Genomic DNA, 18,915 nt, shown 5'->3' on the forward strand with positions numbered 1-18,915 from the left:
AAGTCAACTCTAAACAGATGGGTGTTTAGAGTAGTTTTAAAGGAACTCAGTGTTTCAACTGTTTTGAAGTTTTCTGGAAGTTTGTTCCAGATTTGTGGTGCATAGAAGCTGAATGCTGCTTCCCCATGTTTGGTTCTGGTTCTGGGGATGCAGAGCAGAACCAGAACCAGAGAGGTCTGGAAGGTTGATATAACACCAGCAGATCTTTAAGACCAGGGGTGTCAAACTCCAGTCCTCAAGGGCCGGTATCCTGCAACTTTTAGATGTGCCTCTGCTGCACCACACCTGAATAGAATAATGAGGTCATTAGCAAGGCTCTGGAGAACTGATCTACACAAGGAGGAGGTAATTAAGCCATTTCATTCCAGAGTTTTGTACCTGTGGTACATCTAAAAACTGCAGGACAGCGGCCCTTGAGGACTGGAGTTTGACACCTGTGCTTAAGACGTTCAGTGGTTTATAAACTAACAACAGTATTTTAAAGTCTATTCTCTGAGCTGACAGTGTAAGGAGTTCCTCTAGACCTTGCCGAGACATTAGTCCTCCAATCCTGGAAATGTTCTTCAGGTGATAGAAGGCCAACTTTGTAACCGTCTTCATGTGATTCTGAATGTTCAGGTCTAAGTCCATCACCACACCGACCTGATTTCAGACCTGATCTGTAGGTTCCAGCTGTAATAATGAATCTTTTCTCTGACTCCAGATTGTTTCTTTGTAAGTCCAACAGTAATAACTTCAGTTTTGTTTCTGTTCATTTGAAGAAAGTTATGGCACATCACACATTTATTTGTTTAACCATCTGTACAGTGATTGGATGGGTTCAGAGTCACCTGGTGATATTGTAATGTAGAGCTGTGTATCATCTGCGTAGAATGGAAACTAATCTTATTGTTGTAATCTGAGCTAATATGGGTGTGTAGATATTATATTATTAACACGCTGTATTTATTTATTGATGCCAAAATGAAAAAAGGTGCAACTGAAAAGAGGAAAGTCCATCCTTGCTACTCCCAAAGTATCTAAAACGGGGGGAAATAGCAGGCAGTAAATAGCGTGAACACTTCCATAAAAGCAAGAGTTTTTGTGGTTTTCTGCTCTGGAGTAGACAGATGTTCCAATATGGAAAAACGTCAGCAAGGAGCTCAATGTGGGAAGAATTATTAGACTCCTGCTTCAACAATTCAAAGTTCATCATTCTGCAGAGAGAGAGATTATTCACCACAGGAAAGTATTTAAAAAATCTGCCAGTCTTGCCTGGAATGGATGACCCAGTTAAATTACAGGAAACCCAGAGAGCTCCATCTCAGAACCCACATGCCTCAGTTAGCAGGTTGAATGTTAAAGTTCATGACGGGTCAACTAGGAAAAGACTAAACAAGTATGGCATTTTTACAGGGTTGAATTAAAAAGGCTCTTATAGCATCACATTCCTGCCAAAAACACTGAGGAGCTTAGTAACCAATCGCATCACCACACTTATTTATTGAGAGAGCGCATAAATCCGATCGCAGGTATTCTCATTCTCACTAATCTGAAACAAACTTCCAGAAAACTGCAAAACAGCCAAAATACTGATTTACTTTGAATTAAGGCTGTTTAGCATAGCCTTTGATTCATACTAACTGGAAAACTGATCAATATATTCGAAGTGTATATGCTTGATGATTTTGATTATGGTATTTGACAAAATGTAATGCTTAGCGTTTCATAAATTATGCCTGTATTTAAACCGCTTTGAACTACCTTATTGGTGAAAAGTGCTACATAAATAAACTTGGCTCATTTATTCACCAGTTCGTGAACGCAGCACAGTGAGCAATAAAACGCTGGAAAATTGTGGTCGCTCTCTGTGTTTAGTGGGCGCGTCTGGGTACGCGTCTGATTGACCTGATTTTGGCCTACAATAAATAAATAAATAAATAAAAATTGAGGAGTCAGAGAAAAGAAGGGGGAGTTTTTCCTTTCCACACGTTTTTTTCTTGTTTGTACTCCTCTGCTTCCTCTTTGTTTTCTTCTTCTATGCTTTAAATCCATGACACATCCCCCCTCTAATCGATAAGAGGAGCTGCTGCTCTCTTACTGATTTGATTCTATAAGGAATTTGAATTAATATGAGGTACAAGAGCATTTAATTTCCCTTGGGGATCAAAAAAGTATCTTTGAATTTTAATTTGAAATACACCAGCAGCAGGATTTTTGGCAGGAATGTGATACCATAGACTTCTTCTCTCTAAAATAAAAATTATTAAAAGAGAGGTGGCAGTTGTTGGTTTTTTTGTTTTGTTTTTCTTTCCAAAATCATTTTTGTCAAAAAATGTCTTCAGCCATTATTTTAGGAGAGTGACGATCTCGTAGCTTGACTTACGTTTGCAAACACAACATATCAGCACCAACTATGAAGCACGGTGGTGGCGGTATAATGTACAATGGTTTGCCATATTTTTTTTGTGCATATTGTTGGCATTGAGTCGAAAAGTGTGAGGACATTTATTTGACAGGTGAAGTTTGGCCCAAACAGGACGATGATGCCAAACAACAGATTGACTGAAGCAGAAAAACACCCAAGTAAAGTGGCCCAGTCAAAGTACAGACCACTTTTGGATTAAAATGTTGTGTAAAATCAAATGTCTAACTTTTGATTAAAGGATGGCAGTGAAAGATGTTATGAAACAGACACACCAGCCGAAGTGGTAGAACCAGACCCATTCAGATCATCTCAGACAGAAATTATTTATTCTTTTGTATTTTTTACCCATCCAATAAATCTTTATCTGTCTCTGCATGCCAGCACACGCAGCTCACACCAATTTTCCCACCTTCCCCGGATTGACAAAGCCTTTTTCCTTTTCCAAAATACATTAAGTGATTTGTTAAGTCTGGTCTAAATGTCCCAGATTTCTGCAATAAACCGATGTGACTCCTTGTTCTGGGAGGCTCTCTGACTCACTCTTGAGAATCACACAGAGTCAGGAATTAAAGGCATAAATTCAGACCACTTATGAAAAATAACTTCCCCTAACTGCATTTGACTGATGCGTAACCTAATAGTGTCTGGTATTTGGAGCTAAGGGAGTTGATCAATTATTTCAGTCAGCTGCAGCGCATCAGTCCAGCGCAGAGTCTTTAATATCTTAAGGATTTATTATTCCTCTTTGCTTTTGGAAACATGGAAACTCATGTTGCGCTCCAGTGGTCCCAGTTGCATAAGTAAACATGTTGTGGGAACATTTTGACTTTGTATAATGCAGTTTCCAAACTAGTAACTTCCTGTTTTTTTTTTTTTTACAAGAAATTCACCGTTTTTATTTTTGTTTTTAAATGCTGTTTAAAACGCCAATCAATCTGTCAACTAATTTCTTCCATTTTGCACCAATCAAAGCGAATCATTTGCCAGGCTCTTTAACACAGTTAAAATAAACAGAATGTGTAAAATCTGAGAAACCCGTCGTGATTAAGGCATGAGGATGAGTTTATCTTCTCCAGAGTCGATCCTCTGTCTGCTTTTCTGTCACGCGGCTTGTATTTGAAACGGCCAGTGCTGCTGCTGGTGTGACTCCAGGTTAAATCTTTGTCCTAAAACTAACAGTTGGTTTCGCAAGCACATGATATGATCACACCTTTGGTGGAAAAAAAATGAACTAATAAAACAAGTTCCTTATCTATGTAATGTCAAGAAAACCTCTGGGGTTTTAGAACAATAAATGTTTGGGTTGTTTTCCACCTTTTTTTTTTTTTTTTACATGTAAACAGCACATTAACAGTGTCATAAATGTAAATGTATATTTCCTATTTTTTTTGTATTTATTAATGAAAACTTTTAATGCATATCTGCCCCTCAGATATACATTCAAACTACATTTTTGGAGGTGATAAAATCAAGATTTTTGACAATGCCCTCTTAAATAAGAGGTAAAAATACAATCCCTACCGTTTACCTATTGGTTTCTGATTTGCTCCGCCCCCTAAAAAAGAGTTTAGAAAGGTTCAAAAAACATCTTTTGGACTGACTTCCATGAGATTTTAGTGAAAACCGTGAGCTTTTTATGCTCCAGAGCTTGACTTCACTTCCCAGCAGAAACACAGTTTGACATTTAAACAGTTCAAAGAAAATTGGACTTTTATGAACCACATTGTCGTTTCAATACCTTTTTATGGTTTTACACAATTACAAGTTTAAGTTTGATGATTTTTCCCACTTGTTTGGTTTAGAGTATGATGATGTCACACTCGAGATTCTGCCCCTGTGAAATGTGAAGTTCATTAAACTTAAACTATTTTAATGCTCACAGTTTCGTCTCAGTTTATACATCAAAATCTGGGCATTTCTGTCGACTCTCATTCAGTGTGTCTCTCACTGATGTGAGTCTTACACTTTTCTGACAAATTGGCCCAGAGTGCAGATAGCTCACGCCCAGACTCTGATTCACTCCTATTAGATTTCAGATCTTTTTTTTTTTTTTACCAAACTGGAATTGGAGGGACTTTTTAATCACGTCATATCTGCAACTTAAAAAAACCCATACACAGATAGAAATCTACCTGCGAAGCCACCAGAACGTTCACACACACTCTTGGTTCAAGTCTTCGGTTAATTTAACTTACAGTTTTTAAACGGCAGCTAAAACTATTCAGAATTGAGCGGAATCGCCATAGCAACCAGTGACTCAGCTTTTTCTGACTCTCTGGTTCTTACATTACTCAGCAGCTTTTTGTTTCTCACAGTAATCCATCATCAGCATCAGAAGATGGCATATACTGGATTTTCAAACAGTAAAATTTGAAAGTTTTGTTCTGTACACACTCAAAAGACTTTATGGTGATTGAATAAACCAGAGGTTATTAATACCATTTATGCCTTTAGTTGTAATAAGAGTGTGAGTACCAATACAAAGTGGTAAACAATGTCGATTACAGCATAAAAGAACATTGTATGGATAGAGAAACGTGGATATTTGTCTATATTTAGTTTCAGGTTAGAGCTGTGGAGGAGTTGAGCAATTAGACAAAAATAATTACTGTAGCAACCATTAATTTTTATGGAGAACTACAGGAGAATAAGCTTTTTATTATTTGCATGTTGAAATCCCACTTGAACATTTCCATCTGACGGCAAATACATGTTTCTCATCTGACGTCACACTTCTGGGAACTTTGTAGCTGACAGCCATGTTGGTAGTATCACAGATAACTGTGATGACAGTTGCTATGGAGTTGCTATGACAACAGCAAGCAAGCCACAAGTTTAGAACTAGCTCTCTACTTCTATCTAACTTATAAACAACATAAGTACGTTACAGCTATTATTTGATTACAGTTTTTGGGTACTCTACTTCCTTTTTGTTGGTCTGGAAGCCATGGTTTATGTATGCCTTGTCCTGCGCTTGCCTACCAAGATGGCAGATCGCTTCCGGTTCAGACTTGTGGGAACTTCATTTGTATTAACAGGTTTTCTTGAGTTTAATGCTTCTACCATCACTAAGTGATCATGCCAAATTAAAGGAACTATAAACTGAAAATGGGTTCCAATTTCAGATCATCCGGGTATTGCCGGAGAGGCATCCTTCGCGACCGTACACAGCGGAGCTGGAGAGACGGTTCAGGGATGCTGAGGGAGTCTTTGTTCAGTCGCATCCTGCTGAGGTAAGACCGAGTTCACATGTTTGCTCCGCAGCTGCACATTCTCCCAAAATTAACCAATTCACTAACTAATGTCACATTGATGTAATCTGTTTAATATCGGGAACTAATTCTCTTATTGATGGAAACCTAACTGTAGCTTGTGTTTATGATTGAAAACAAGAGTTCAGGGGAGGTGAATGTACAAGATGCAGCGCCTGATTATTCAGTAAAGTGCAGATGAGGGAATAAATACCAGTTCTGTCTGCAGGATTTCCTTTTATAACGGCTTATCTGTGCTGGGATTTGTTTTTAAATCCAATATTTTAATCCAGTTTAGACTATTTTCCAAAAGCAGGGCGTACATTAATCACCACAGTCCCCCTGCAGACAGCAGCACACAGGAACCCTGCAGCAGCAGACAAGTGAGGCAAAGACGGCAGACAGAGTCTGGAACAAAGCTGATCACATCTCTGATGCTGGATTCATATCTCGCTCATCCTCTCGTGATTTGTAGTTTAAAGTATTTCTTCTGTTCATGTCTTTAATGACTGATTTATTTAACAGACAAATATAGCATTGCAAAATAGCGGCTCTTTTGTTGGCCCTGAATGTTTTCCTGCGATGACCCCAGGTACTTTTATCTCCCTCAGACATTAAGATCTCAGACTGCCTTGGTCACAATGCTGAAATATTTTATCTGTTTGTCATGAGCAGTACTATTAATGACCTGAAATCACATTAAACGTTGAGTTTTTTTAATCTTCTAGTTATTTTAAAACTGTAGATAACATTTCTGGAAAAACTGTGGAGTCCTCCTTAAAATTAAATTCAGTTCATTTATTTAGCACCAATTCACAATAAACCTCATCCTGGGGCTCCTTAAAAGTCTTTTTGTATGAAATCATTCTGAATGTGGAGCCCAGACTCTGGTTTGTTTTGGACACAGAAAAGGAAAATATATTACAGACAAAACTAATTTCAGCTTCAGATAAAAATAATTAAAATTTTAAGGAGCTAATCTCAGGAATGTTTTCATGCAGTTGGTCCCAAAGTTCAGGAGTAAAAAATACTTTGAGCAGCAGCTTGAAGTTTTTTTACATCAAAGATCGACCGGAAGGTTCCCAATTATGCTTCTGTGAACAGGTTAGGATACGTCTGTGTGCTACCAAAACACGTTTGTTAAATTTTTTACACTAAATCATTCTTAATGAGATTTTAGTTTGATCAGTAATGCCTATTTTGGGCTCCTTTTAGATTGAGCTGTTATAGGGCTTCTTGTTACTTTAAATCAAATAAGCTGCTGCTGGCCACGCCTCCCAACTCAACGTTTACATTCACACGTGAAAATGGCTTCAAAAAGATGCGCAATTATACAACCGTACATTTTTTGAAAAGCCTTAGTAGAACGTCCTCCACAACCAATAAGAATGCAGCAAGTTGTTTCTGGAAGGCAAGTCAACAAAAACAACAAGACACTTGTCTTTTCCAGCAGCCATTATACAGAGGTAAAACCCGTTGACCAAACGTGCTGGAACTAAGGTTGTGGGTATTTATCGTATTGTTTATCATTTGTTGTGAAACATTTCTTGTCTTGTTAAGAATTTTGTTGACACGATAAATCAATGTTAAACTGACAAAAATGTGATTTCTTTCTATTTTGGGACAAATAAACTATTTGTTTTTCCACGAGAGCGTCAATAAATATCAGTAAATTAGAAAATATGATTACATGAAATTTCTTTGTGCAGTTTAGTGATAGAAAGCACACTTATTTAAGTAAGTTATGTCAAATAAACGTTTTTCAAGAGCAACATTTATGTTTGTGGCGTCATGAATGCCTCGACAAGCAGTTACCTAAAAATGAAAAAAGATGAATAGTTAATAATCATCAATTTTATCTTTGTTACAATACTACTACAAAATATTATGAGAAAACTCTAAGCTCATATTGCACGCCCCAGTTGTTAAGTGACAGGCGGAGGTCTGCTGGGGTTGCTAGGTAACAGGCTGGGGTCTACTGGGGTTGCTTGGTAACAGCCTGGGCTCTGCTGGGGTTGCTAGGCAACGGCACAGTGCCCATGGAATGTGACTCAACAAGTAGAAGTTTCCCAAATGGCTCACCAAAAAACTTTAACTTATTACCATAAAACGGCTGGGTGTTTTTTTTTAAGTGATTAGGTTGTTTTTAGAAGCAGTTGAGACTCAAATGGAAGTATAAAAACGTGCAAAAGGTAAAATTAAGGTCCAGAAAGACATTTTGAAATGATATCTTTTTACAAACAGGCAGCTATTGCCGGGATTTAATGGCTGCTGTAATATAACTTTATTTCCCAGGTGTTTGTCAGGTGACTTGTGCTTTTAAAGCCTACCTACAGCTGTGTGTGTGTTTTGTTTTGGTGGGTCCAGGTGTTCCAGCAGGAGCTTCCAGAGACGATCCAAGACATTTGGGATCAGTTAACGGAGGAGCCCGGCAGGGTGCCGGAGTCCAGCTGGAGGTTCGCGTCTCCAAAATCCCTGGTGGATAACTTGTGCCACACCATGTGCTGCCTTTTCTGGGAGTGCTTTTCCAGCACAGAATCTTCTCAGGACTGTGAGTTAAACACGGAAGGCGTTTAAACCCGGGTTGCAAATGAAAGCCGCTCCCTCCGGCACATAAAAGACGCATCAACATTTATCCGATTTCTTACATGAAAATGTATGTTTGCATCCTGATCTGTTCCATGTGGGGTTATGGTTGGACATTGAAGATGACGAAAGGCAGGTTTTTCTGTCAATTTGCCATGCAGGAAGCCATATGCATCCTTTGTTTTGTTCCACCCCCCCAAGCTCTCCGGTGTTGTGTGATTGTCTCTCCAGCTCGGGATCAAAGATGATCCGATGCTTTGATGCTCCACGTTGGGCCACAGCCTCTGCCAGGCCATCTGGACAGATTTTGTGCCTGCAGGTTTCCACGAAGCCATGTTAATGTGTAACCTGACGTCCTGAACGCTGCCTTACTCAGTACCATCTGGACAGCTGTCACTGGAAAGTGTTTGCAAAAGAGGTGCATTCGCTTTTTAAAAAATCCTCAGCAGGTGTTCCAGTAAGCCATCCATCTTTGTCAATCGTCACCCAATCACATGCAATCACCGCAAACCAGATCTTCAATCCTGACACGAAACACCAGTTCCACTGAAGGATGACCGGTGAAGGGGACAGTAGAGCTGAGGTCTTTCTCATTTTCTCATTTTCCCACTTCGGAGCCCCCCCAACATGTGGCGACTGACCATTTGTGATCAGAAAGTCGTGCTTCTCGGTTTCGTGCCTCATATGGCTTTTAATCTGTGCAGGCCGACCCCTGAAGGAAGGATTTAAAAAGGAAGAACAAGAATACCGCCAGGTCCTGTTGCTATATTACATTTCAGCTGAATTCACCATACAGTGAACCCTCGTTTTTCGCGGAGGTTACGTTCCAAAAAGAACCCGCGATAGGCGAAATCCACGAAGTAGGAACCTTTATTTTTTTACAATTATTATACAATAAAATACTCCATAATACATTGAAACCAAAGAACAAAACCTTTTTACAGGCCCAAACATTTGTTTAACAAATAAAAAGTACTGTATAAACATTTTTTTTTTTTTTTACAAATAACTACTGTACTGTAAAATAATTATTTTAATACGAACTGAAGGCGGATTCCCGTGCCCGAATTGCGGAGATCAGCCCCGCCCTACCGCGACTTGAGTTATTGGATTAGAACGGGAGAAAATAAAAAATTATTATGAAAAAAAAACAAAACAATGTACAGTAGGACAAATAGTGACTCACGTGTATTTCACTGCTCTTCATCCTGACTCCGCTCTGTAGCGTTTTGTTTTTTTTTCTTCTAAAGTTCCCGGTGCAGGTGCTTTTTTTTCGAGAGAAGAACATAGTTATCGGTAGCTGTTGTCGCTCTTTTTTCTTCTGGGCAAAAAGATTCTTATAAACCGACATGCCACCATCGATTATGTTAAATTTGGCAAGCTGTTTTACGTACATGTACATATTAGCCAATCAGAATGCAGAACACAATGCACAATGCAAATCCGTGAAGCAGCGAGAACGTGAAAGGTGAACAGCGATACGGCGAGGGTTCACTGTATTACTAAAAGTATTTATTGTCTAATTTCACACACTAACCTGGATGGTATCCCATTTTTAATAAAAAGCAAGGGTGTTCAAAGTGGGGCCCATGGACTAATGTTTGGAGGGTTTTTTACGGGCCTCCGATCACAGATGCAATACAAAGTGATCATCTTTTTCTAGTTTCTTGGTTTCCTTTTGTTGTCACAGTAACCAGAATCACATCTATTCATTGACTTATGCTCTAAAATACACCTTGGTGCAGCCAAAACTCGTTTTCAAATGAAGACTGACCCAGATCCTGTTATTATTGCTGAGAACAGACACATATTTTTTTCAGTTTTCTTCAATCATAATAAAAATAATATTCAAACTGAATGCCTTTCAGTAAAGAAAGCAATCACAAACCATTTGAAATTTTTGATCTGCAATCCCATTTTTACAAAAACGTGCTTAATTAAAATAGTCCAAGCTTATTTTACAACAGTTATATATATAAAAAAACAAAACTCAACATTTTTGGCAATTTTCGCTTTTAAAAATGATCATTTGTTTTGCCTTGATGATTTAGGCCCACATGACAAAAAACTTGGACACCCCTGATCTACAGGGTTAATGTTGGCCTATTCAAAATATTGTCCCAATTTACTGATTCTGAACACATTTTTATCCTTTGTAGTTGCTGGACTTGTTGAATCGTCCCTGGATTTCCCCGATGCGAGTCGCTGACCCATTTGAGCATTTTAAATCTCAATCAGAACCGATCCCATCAGGAGTCTCCTGTCAGAGCCCATCATCTGGCTCCATCTGAACGTAAAAGATTGAGGTCCTGGCATGAATGTCACCCAACACCTGCAGGAGACGCATGTTGATGTAACTGTGTGTGCATGAAAAATGCCGCAGCCTTATGTGCTCCAGATTTCCAGGCCCCACAGATGCTGCGCAGCATTGCCTCACTTTCAGATGGATGGATAGTGTGCAGAAATTTGCTTGGGAAGATTTTTGGCATGTCTCAGGAAGTGGAGCGCATCTCTGATGATGCCACAGCACCTTTATCTTGACTGATATGCTGTTTTTAAACATCCATATATTCAGGGAATATTTCAGGTTTGTTTTCTGGGAAACGTCAGAGGGATTTATTCCTGGTTTTCTCTCCTGTATGCATTCAGAAACCATCCTAATTTGTTGTTTTCACCCTAAAACATCCCTACAAGCCTCATCTGTCACACCAGCCTTCCTCTGTGGCCTCCTTCTTCCTTACAGATCCAAATCCATCATCCGCTCGCCAGAAATCCTCAACATCCCCATCTCTGCCTCATCAAACACACACCAGCAGCTTTTGTTACAGTTTCATAATTTCACATCGAACAAAACTGATTTGGAAAAATACTCTTTAGTTATTTTTTGTTACTTATATCCTTAAAATACAAACATTTCTACTTAACTTCATATTTTGGTCCATCTGATTATGTGATTTTTAAATATTAAATGGTTGATAATTTGATTAGTTACTCAGTGCTTGAGTAGACTTTATACCAAATACATTTTTTACTCTAACTTGAGTCATTTCTTGGATGGCTACTTTTTACTTTTACTTGAGTAAAAATATGCTGAAGTATCACTACTCTTACTTGAGTACTGTTCTTAGGAACTCTCCCCATCTCTGGCTGTGATAAACAGTTGTAGTACGCTGAACTATATACATAAATACGTACAAGCCTTATTCATGTAAAAAAAAAAAAGCAAGACAAAGGTAACCATGGCAACCGTTGGCAGGTTAAATCACGGTATTAAACTCATTTTCATTTTGGGCCATATCAAAAATATGGGTGTCCTTAAAGGGCCGGTTGTGCCAGAATATGTTGACAAAACCAATTAAACTGTTAAAAATATCAATAAACTGCTGTTCCTCCAGGATTTTGATTGCTTTAGTTTTTTATTTTTTGCAATCAAAATCACAGATTTTGTGGCACCAATTTCAAAATGTTTGTAAGAAATTTTTATATTTGCATTAATGTACGATGTTAAATGTGACTTTTTATTACTCATCGTATCAATTACAGACTACAACTTGACATCAAGTAAGGCTGATTTGGAAATATTTTCTTTTGCCTGATTTAGTTGTTTTTTGTTACTTATATCAATTATTGTCATTTTCGTCCTTAAAATACCAAAATTTGATCCAAAGTAGTCACTTAAACTCAATGTTTTTGATAAAGTTTGAGAATTTTTGCTGTAAAATCAGAGAAAAATGTGAAGATTTGTTGATTTTGTGTGAATTTCACAGATTTGTCAAAAAACTGAAAGGACTTAATGATGTAATTTGGCCACATAAAAAGCTACGGTGGCCCAGATTTGGTTGAGTTTGACACATGTGGTTTAAAAGCAGACTGACTCATTCTGCAGTCAGGTTGCACCTGCACAAAGAATGCTTTGATTTATTGTAATTAATGATAACATGGATGCGTTTATTTTTTCTGCTTTCCAGACTGTGAAGTCTCCCGTTCAAAGAAGGGCAGAAAAACGCAGAGCCCAGAACTGGAGACGGCGCCCACGGAGCCTGCAGAGTGGTGACTTCCACGTTGACGCCGCCCAGAGACTCCAGTGATTCACAATAAATCCCATTTCAACAAGTCATTTCCAAAAAGAGCCAAGATCATTGTACAGACTGAAAACCTTGGCACCAAGCAGCAGTGAGACCCGACAGAACATGTTGGCATAGCGACGCCACCAGTGCTTCATTTGGTAGCATACGGACTTTCCATGTAGCCGAAATGCGGCTCGGCTTTGTGAGGAACCTTCAGGATTTCAGCTGGGACGCCGGATCTTTTCCTTGAGGACGTCTCCTGCTTCTGGTAACTCATGCGTCAGATGTGTTTATGTTTTCATATGTTAATAACGATGATGAATACATTGTTTTCTGAGATGGATTCTTTGGGAAGGAACTTCCTCAGCAAAAGGCTAACAGAAAGAGACAGACTTTGTACCACAGCCAAACATCCCGATATATCATGTTATTTAAAAACAAATGTTTTACAGCTGTGCTACAGGCCCGGATTGCATAATCAAAAAGCTGTCCAAAAAAGTATGTTCATTTTCATTTGCTGCTCTGTGGATTTATGTTCTTTTCATCTGTGCAAAAAAACAAAGGAAGAAAAACAAACTTGGTCAACTGACAGTATATTTATGTTCCTTTATACCGAGCTCTGTGTTCAGCATAAATCTGTTTCAGTTTGTTTTTATCAGGTACGCCATGATTTCAAAGGCAAGTTTGTGGAAAACGATGATGCAAGACGTATAATTGGCACCTGAGTTTTGCTTGAGGTTCCTGAGTTTTGAAAGGAATCTGGAGAGAAACCAAACCGGTGAAAACATGACAAGCATCGAGTTTTGTCTCGATGCGAAAATTTGAGTCTTCTGACTGAAGTTTTAATAAAAAAAGACGTCAAAGTTCCCTAAAATCTTCGGCTGAAGTTTCAAGATGTGACAGGAAAGAGCACGATGCCATAAGAATTAGGGCTGTATAATTATATCAATTCTACAATATCTATTTTTTTACACCCTTGAAAGTTATAGATTTTTCACCCGCAAGTATCGATACGTTAAACCACAGGGGTCCATAGACTTATACCGTCTTTTTAACATATCTGGTTTGTGACGGCGTAGCAGCAAGACTCCGCCTCCCCCGGTCTTACATTCAACTTGTGCTTAAAGTGCACATTATAAACTACACACCAGTTTTTAAATTGTGTTAATAGGTCAAGTAAAACCGGAGTTATGCTAAAATACAGTAAGTAAACCATATTTTTCCGAATGTCTGAGAAATGTTAAAAACCGGCTTTTCCGGTTATGTGAAAGGGAATGAGCCTCCAAACGTAAAAAACGAAACGCAACATTAGATTCCTTTGTTTTTGGAAATCTCAAATCTTAAACAAATAACGATGGGCTGTATTTTGTTGCTAAGAAACGAAGTAAAGTTGCGCAAGTAACCGTGAAAGGAAGCGGAACGGAGTAGCGGTGCGAACAGAACAGCGGCAAAAGCAGTGAGATCGCGAAATTAATGCAAAGTTTGGATATTGGAGCAACTAGTGGCATCCACTTCGTAATTTGTTTTTAGCTTAGTGATTTCTGTTCTGTATATAAAGGATATAAACGAATCGTATCAAATTGTACCGTTTGCCAAATATCGTGATACATATCGTATCATGTTCACAATATCGTATTGTCTCATGAAATTGTTGTATCGCTACACCCCTAATAAGAATAGCGCTATCAGCAAAGTGACTGATGTTTCAATATAGTGACCTACAGAAAAGCTTTAGTTCCTGAGCAGAATGAGAAACTCCATAAATTATCCAAGACTAATTGATTTGCTCTCAACTTCTCAAGATTGGACACCACAGGGAACATATTGGAGGTCACAAATGCAAGTCAAATGTGTGAAAACTGTCTTTAGCTGCCTTTAAAGTCACAAAAAAGACGTTTAAAGCTGTCAAGATGCTAAGATGCAAATAACTGAATTGCAAAAGGTGCTTAATAGGATCTTTTTTTACACATTTTGAACTGGGTGAGGATAAAACCGTCACTTTAACAGTTCTGTGTATAACATTTGCAGACAAAGAAAGTTTTTTTTTATCTTAAATCCAAAATATTTTGTGCAGTTTTGATTTAATTACTGCTCTAAATGTGTTCTTTAAGCAAAATTGCCTTTTTTGAGCCAGTATGCTCCAAATATGGTTTATTCAAATACTAAATTACTTGACAATTAATCGATTAATCGTTTCAACCCAAAAGTAATCAGTGGATTCTTAAAGTTTTGACTGTGAAGTTTTCATATATCCTGGTTGTTGTTTAGATCTTTATGTCTGCAGACTCTCCCATGACTCTTTTAGAGGCTGAGAGTACGAAAGACGCTCCCATCATGCATATAAAAGCTGTCATTTTTAGCAATAAAGCTATAACCGATAGTTTTGTCACAGCGATTACGCTTTATTACCTAAATAAAGTCAGGGCAAACTCCATGGACTCAACAAATTTTAAACAGATTTTGATGACATGGGCTTCTTCTCAGGCAAAAAAATTAACTTCTCAGGATTAAACCCCCAAATTCTAGCCAGAAATTTGTCATAATTTCACAGCGTTTACACTGTGAAACTGATTTGTAATCTCTTCATAATCAGAATTTTTTTCAAATTCACAGATATTAAATGGATGTGCACCAAAGGAACATGAAAGCAGAAGCAGCAGCACCTTGATTTGTTAATGATCCACAGGGATTACAGATTTACTTTGAATGAAGGACTTACTGTTCAATCAGACGTCCCATTTTATAAGTCCGTCCAGCATCAGGTGATGCTAATCCGGCCATTTTTTCCTGAAGTTCCAGTACGCCGTCCTCTGTTATAATCTCTGTAATCTCTTCCGTCTTTTTGAGATTCACTGCAACTTTGTAGAGAAATATTAGTCTAGTTTCTAGTGCAAATATCTTTGTACACTTGAAATAAGACAATACTTTTTAGCAAGCTACAGAGCTTGTTTTAAGTCAATAATTCTTTAATATTGATGAAAAAGTTCTTGTTCCACTGGCAGATTAATTTATAACACATGGGAAAATGTCTTGTGAAATAACCTCCCAATGGAACTAGTACTTTTTTTATCTACATTAAAGGATTATTGACTTAATCTTGCTGAGAAGTTACTTGAAAGTTAGTTTTATCTAATTCCAAGTGTACAAAGACATTTGCACTAGAAACTAGACCAGGAATACTTGGTAAGATTTTGTTTTTCCAATGTAGACCCACAAGCACAAAAAAAAATTGAAAATTTTTTATCAATTTGCTTTTTCAGGACATAAGTCACATAACGAAGTGTGATTTGTATCACTAATTTTCTCAGAGTAACTGCATTTAATGAAATTGTCCAATTTATTGATATTTATTGATGCTCTCATTGAACAAACAGTGGAGAAAATACTAAAAATAACAATCCAGACAGGAATCGTCATTAATCGAATGATTCCTGTCATAAGAAATTTGTCAAAATAAATAGTAAATGATTTTATAAATTTTTATGAATAATCTTATAGGTAAAAACAATCTGAAATCACGCTTCATAAACCCCCATCAGAAGTAGCTCTAAAGCAAAAAAGAAACAAACAAAAACTCGGATTAAAACTTGTTTTCTATTGGAAACCTTCTAAAAGACATAACTGAGAGTTCAGAGCTTAACAAAGCCTCAGTTTTACTGCAGCAATACTTTCTGCACAGCTTCAAGGATATAATTGGCTTTCTTGAATTTGTGTTATCGTAAATTTTCTGCTCACAGCCGGTGGCTTGCTTATTGTTTATTTCACACCCGGAGTGCCGCGCCAACCCGATGGTATACATTATGACTTAATGTGCACAGACAGCGGTGGTCGGGTTGGTGCAAAAGGTTAATTTGTACAAGGAACCAGTAAATTTGTAACATCTGGGCTGAGAAAGCTGGGCAGTCTGGTTCTGGCAGGACTGATTTGACAACATTAAGAGCTGAGAATAAATATATAATGATTTCCAATCCAACTGTACATCTCTGTGGTGTTTTATTTAATAGCTCTGGAGCGCAATAAACCCAGTGATTGCATGGACAGGATCGTAATCTTTAATCTTGACTCTTCAGCTGTAGACACGGAACAATTTAAAGGAAATCCAGAACTGTCATGGCATTCCTGAACGCCTATGGCACTGTAAATTTGGCGTAAACAAAGTTTGTTCATCATGGTTGGTTTTCTGCTTACAGATTAACTAAAAGAAAATCCAGGCTTCTGTCCACCTGTCATGTATGAATGTCATTAATTTTGAGGTTTTTAATGATTTATTTATTTTACATTTCAATGTATTGAGCCTTTGTAACTACGTCACAAATCACCCATGATGGACGTCGGAAGTGAGGGATGGGAGCATTGAACAGAGCAACTAAAATAGTTTTCTATAATTGTTTTTGCCAGTTTACTCACGGCTTCTACTTGTTCGAGTCGAGCTAATTTGTCTGTAAACACCGAGGGCTGACAATCATATAGACAGCTGCCAGTCATTTTGATTGACAGCCGCTGTCCATCACCGCCGTATCTTTCCTCATTAAAAGTTATCAAATAAAATGGCAAGTTTGATCTGCATCCTTATCTGTACAGCTGACCGCGCAGCACCACCCTATGACCATATTTTAAGTAAAATCAACTAAACAGAAGCGATATTGGTTGTTTTGACGTCCATCATGGTGGAGTGGGCGGAGTTCTGGAGAGCGTGACATCACGTGCAAAAGGTCAATATCAGCAATGATTTTTAAAACCAAGAACTTGGTGCACAAGACTAAATTCACTGTGTATTTTTTTGATATTATTTCATATTTATGATGTATGATGAATTCACCATGCAAAAAGAAATGTATAAAAACATCTTTAAAAGAACAAAATGATATTAACGTCCATGTGAACCACATCATGTGCAATAAAACAAGCCCACTCCATAATACCGTCACCACCGTGTTACACAGATGTAATTTTTTTTTCTTGGTTTTAGTCTCCATTAGCCTATAAATCAAACTCATCTCCTTTTGCTTGTTTTCAACTATAGTTATGTAGCATAATAAATCAACTATAAATTTTAAAAATTCTAACCTACATTGGATAAAAATCTTATATTTTGGGTTATATTTGCAGAAATTTAATGCAAGACAGAAGTAATTTCAGGATGCTTTAGGATAAGTAATTGAGTTTGTTTTACATCATCTTTAATTTTATTATTCTACACTTTCTTCACAACATTTCAGAAAATGACCTGAGAGTCCTGTTTCTCTGTTTATTCCAAATAAATAATATATTTTATTAAAATGTAAAGCGAATACAGAAGCACTCGAGTATGACACACCTACTGATAAAAACGGTTTTATACCATGTTAAGCACTCTAAAGGTAATGTTTGTCCACATGTAGAGGAGAAATTGGTGATTTTCAAGGAGCAGACGTGACTAGAACTGCCACCAGAAGGCATAAGTTGGCATCACCATGGTTACAGGCACTAACAGGAGCATCCAACGGTGATTGTTGCCGCTTCTGATTGCTCACTTTTGCCCTCTACTGTCCATTTTAGACATCAGCTCCATGTAAATCATCTCCGTCCAGATTGTCTTCTGCATGTGAGCCACTATCACAAAGAGGATTCATTTGAACAACTAAAGTTTATATCTATGTTTTGTCTGCAGCAGATTCAGACTTTAGTTTCACCCTCATAAGAGTCTAAACTCTTAAACCATGTTGTTTTTGGATGTCTTGCAGTGGCACAGACTTTAACTTAAGACACATGGTTCATTTCCTGTAACTCCCGTCAAGCTGGTTTGCTTGGTTTTTATTGTAGGATTCACTTACCCCGTGTTGCTCTTTGTTTTACTTTGTTTGCTATTTCTCACAGTTTGAAGCAGAGCTGGTTTTTAAACAACCCACAAGCTATTCCCGGCTTTAAAAAAGAAAAAAAAAAATCCTGTACACACACAAACACACAAAAACAGTTCATGTTGCAAGACAGCAGTCAGGAATAATATTTGCTCATTCATGTTGGATTAAATCAGAATAAAGAGATGGAGCTGAGTAGAAATGTTTATTGCAGAATTTAAGTTATTGAAACACCTTGCTAGCTTCACATTTCTCATTGAGTTTGGTTTAAATTTTTATCTGTGACATGGTTCTGTTTGCATAAATTACAACTTCAGTCTGCATTTAGACTTCACATGTAACTAAATTCAGGTCCAACTTTAAGCTGGTTCACATATGCAACAAGATATATGCAGCAATGTGCACAAAGTACAATGTTTGTATATTTTTTTATAAATAAAACTATCTGAGTGCTTTTTTCTCGTGCTTCAGAAACCAGATGTAAGTGCTTTTACTTGTGTAATGACAAGAGGAGCTTGATTCAGATATAACAGAAAAAACCCTGCAAAAACATGAATGTTTGCGGTCTCACAGATTATTGTTTTATACACAAGATATTGAATTTTTGTTGTTTTTGGAGGTGTGTAACTCTCCGACAATACTTTTATGAAAATAAATCAATATTTTTATCAATTAACTCTGTGTCTTCATTCAATACATTTAATGAATAATCAATTTATTGCTTGTATGAGAAAAATTATTGTTTATCTCCGAAAAATGGATATCCA

General features: G+C 37.5%; 1 protein-coding gene across 1 annotated transcript in view; it reads left to right on the top strand.

The window, feature by feature from the left end:
- The window catches only part of il34 (interleukin 34), a 56,575-nt gene extending 42,318 nt beyond the window's left edge, over positions 1 to 14,257 (top strand). Inside the window, exons 6-8 of the mRNA XM_032581028.1 lie at positions 5,533 to 5,640; positions 8,026 to 8,209; positions 12,213 to 14,257. Coding sequence (XP_032436919.1) covers positions 5,533 to 5,640; positions 8,026 to 8,209; positions 12,213 to 12,298 — 378 coding nt within the window. The 3' untranslated portion in view covers positions 12,299 to 14,257. The remainder of the gene's footprint in view (positions 1 to 5,532; positions 5,641 to 8,025; positions 8,210 to 12,212) is intronic.
- The last annotated feature ends 4,658 nt before the right edge of the window (positions 14,258 to 18,915 follow it).

Source organism: Xiphophorus hellerii, chromosome 2 (assembly GCF_003331165.1).
Source record: "Xiphophorus hellerii strain 12219 chromosome 2, Xiphophorus_hellerii-4.1, whole genome shotgun sequence".
Classification (NCBI taxonomy): Eukaryota; Metazoa; Chordata; class Actinopteri; order Cyprinodontiformes; family Poeciliidae; genus Xiphophorus; species Xiphophorus hellerii.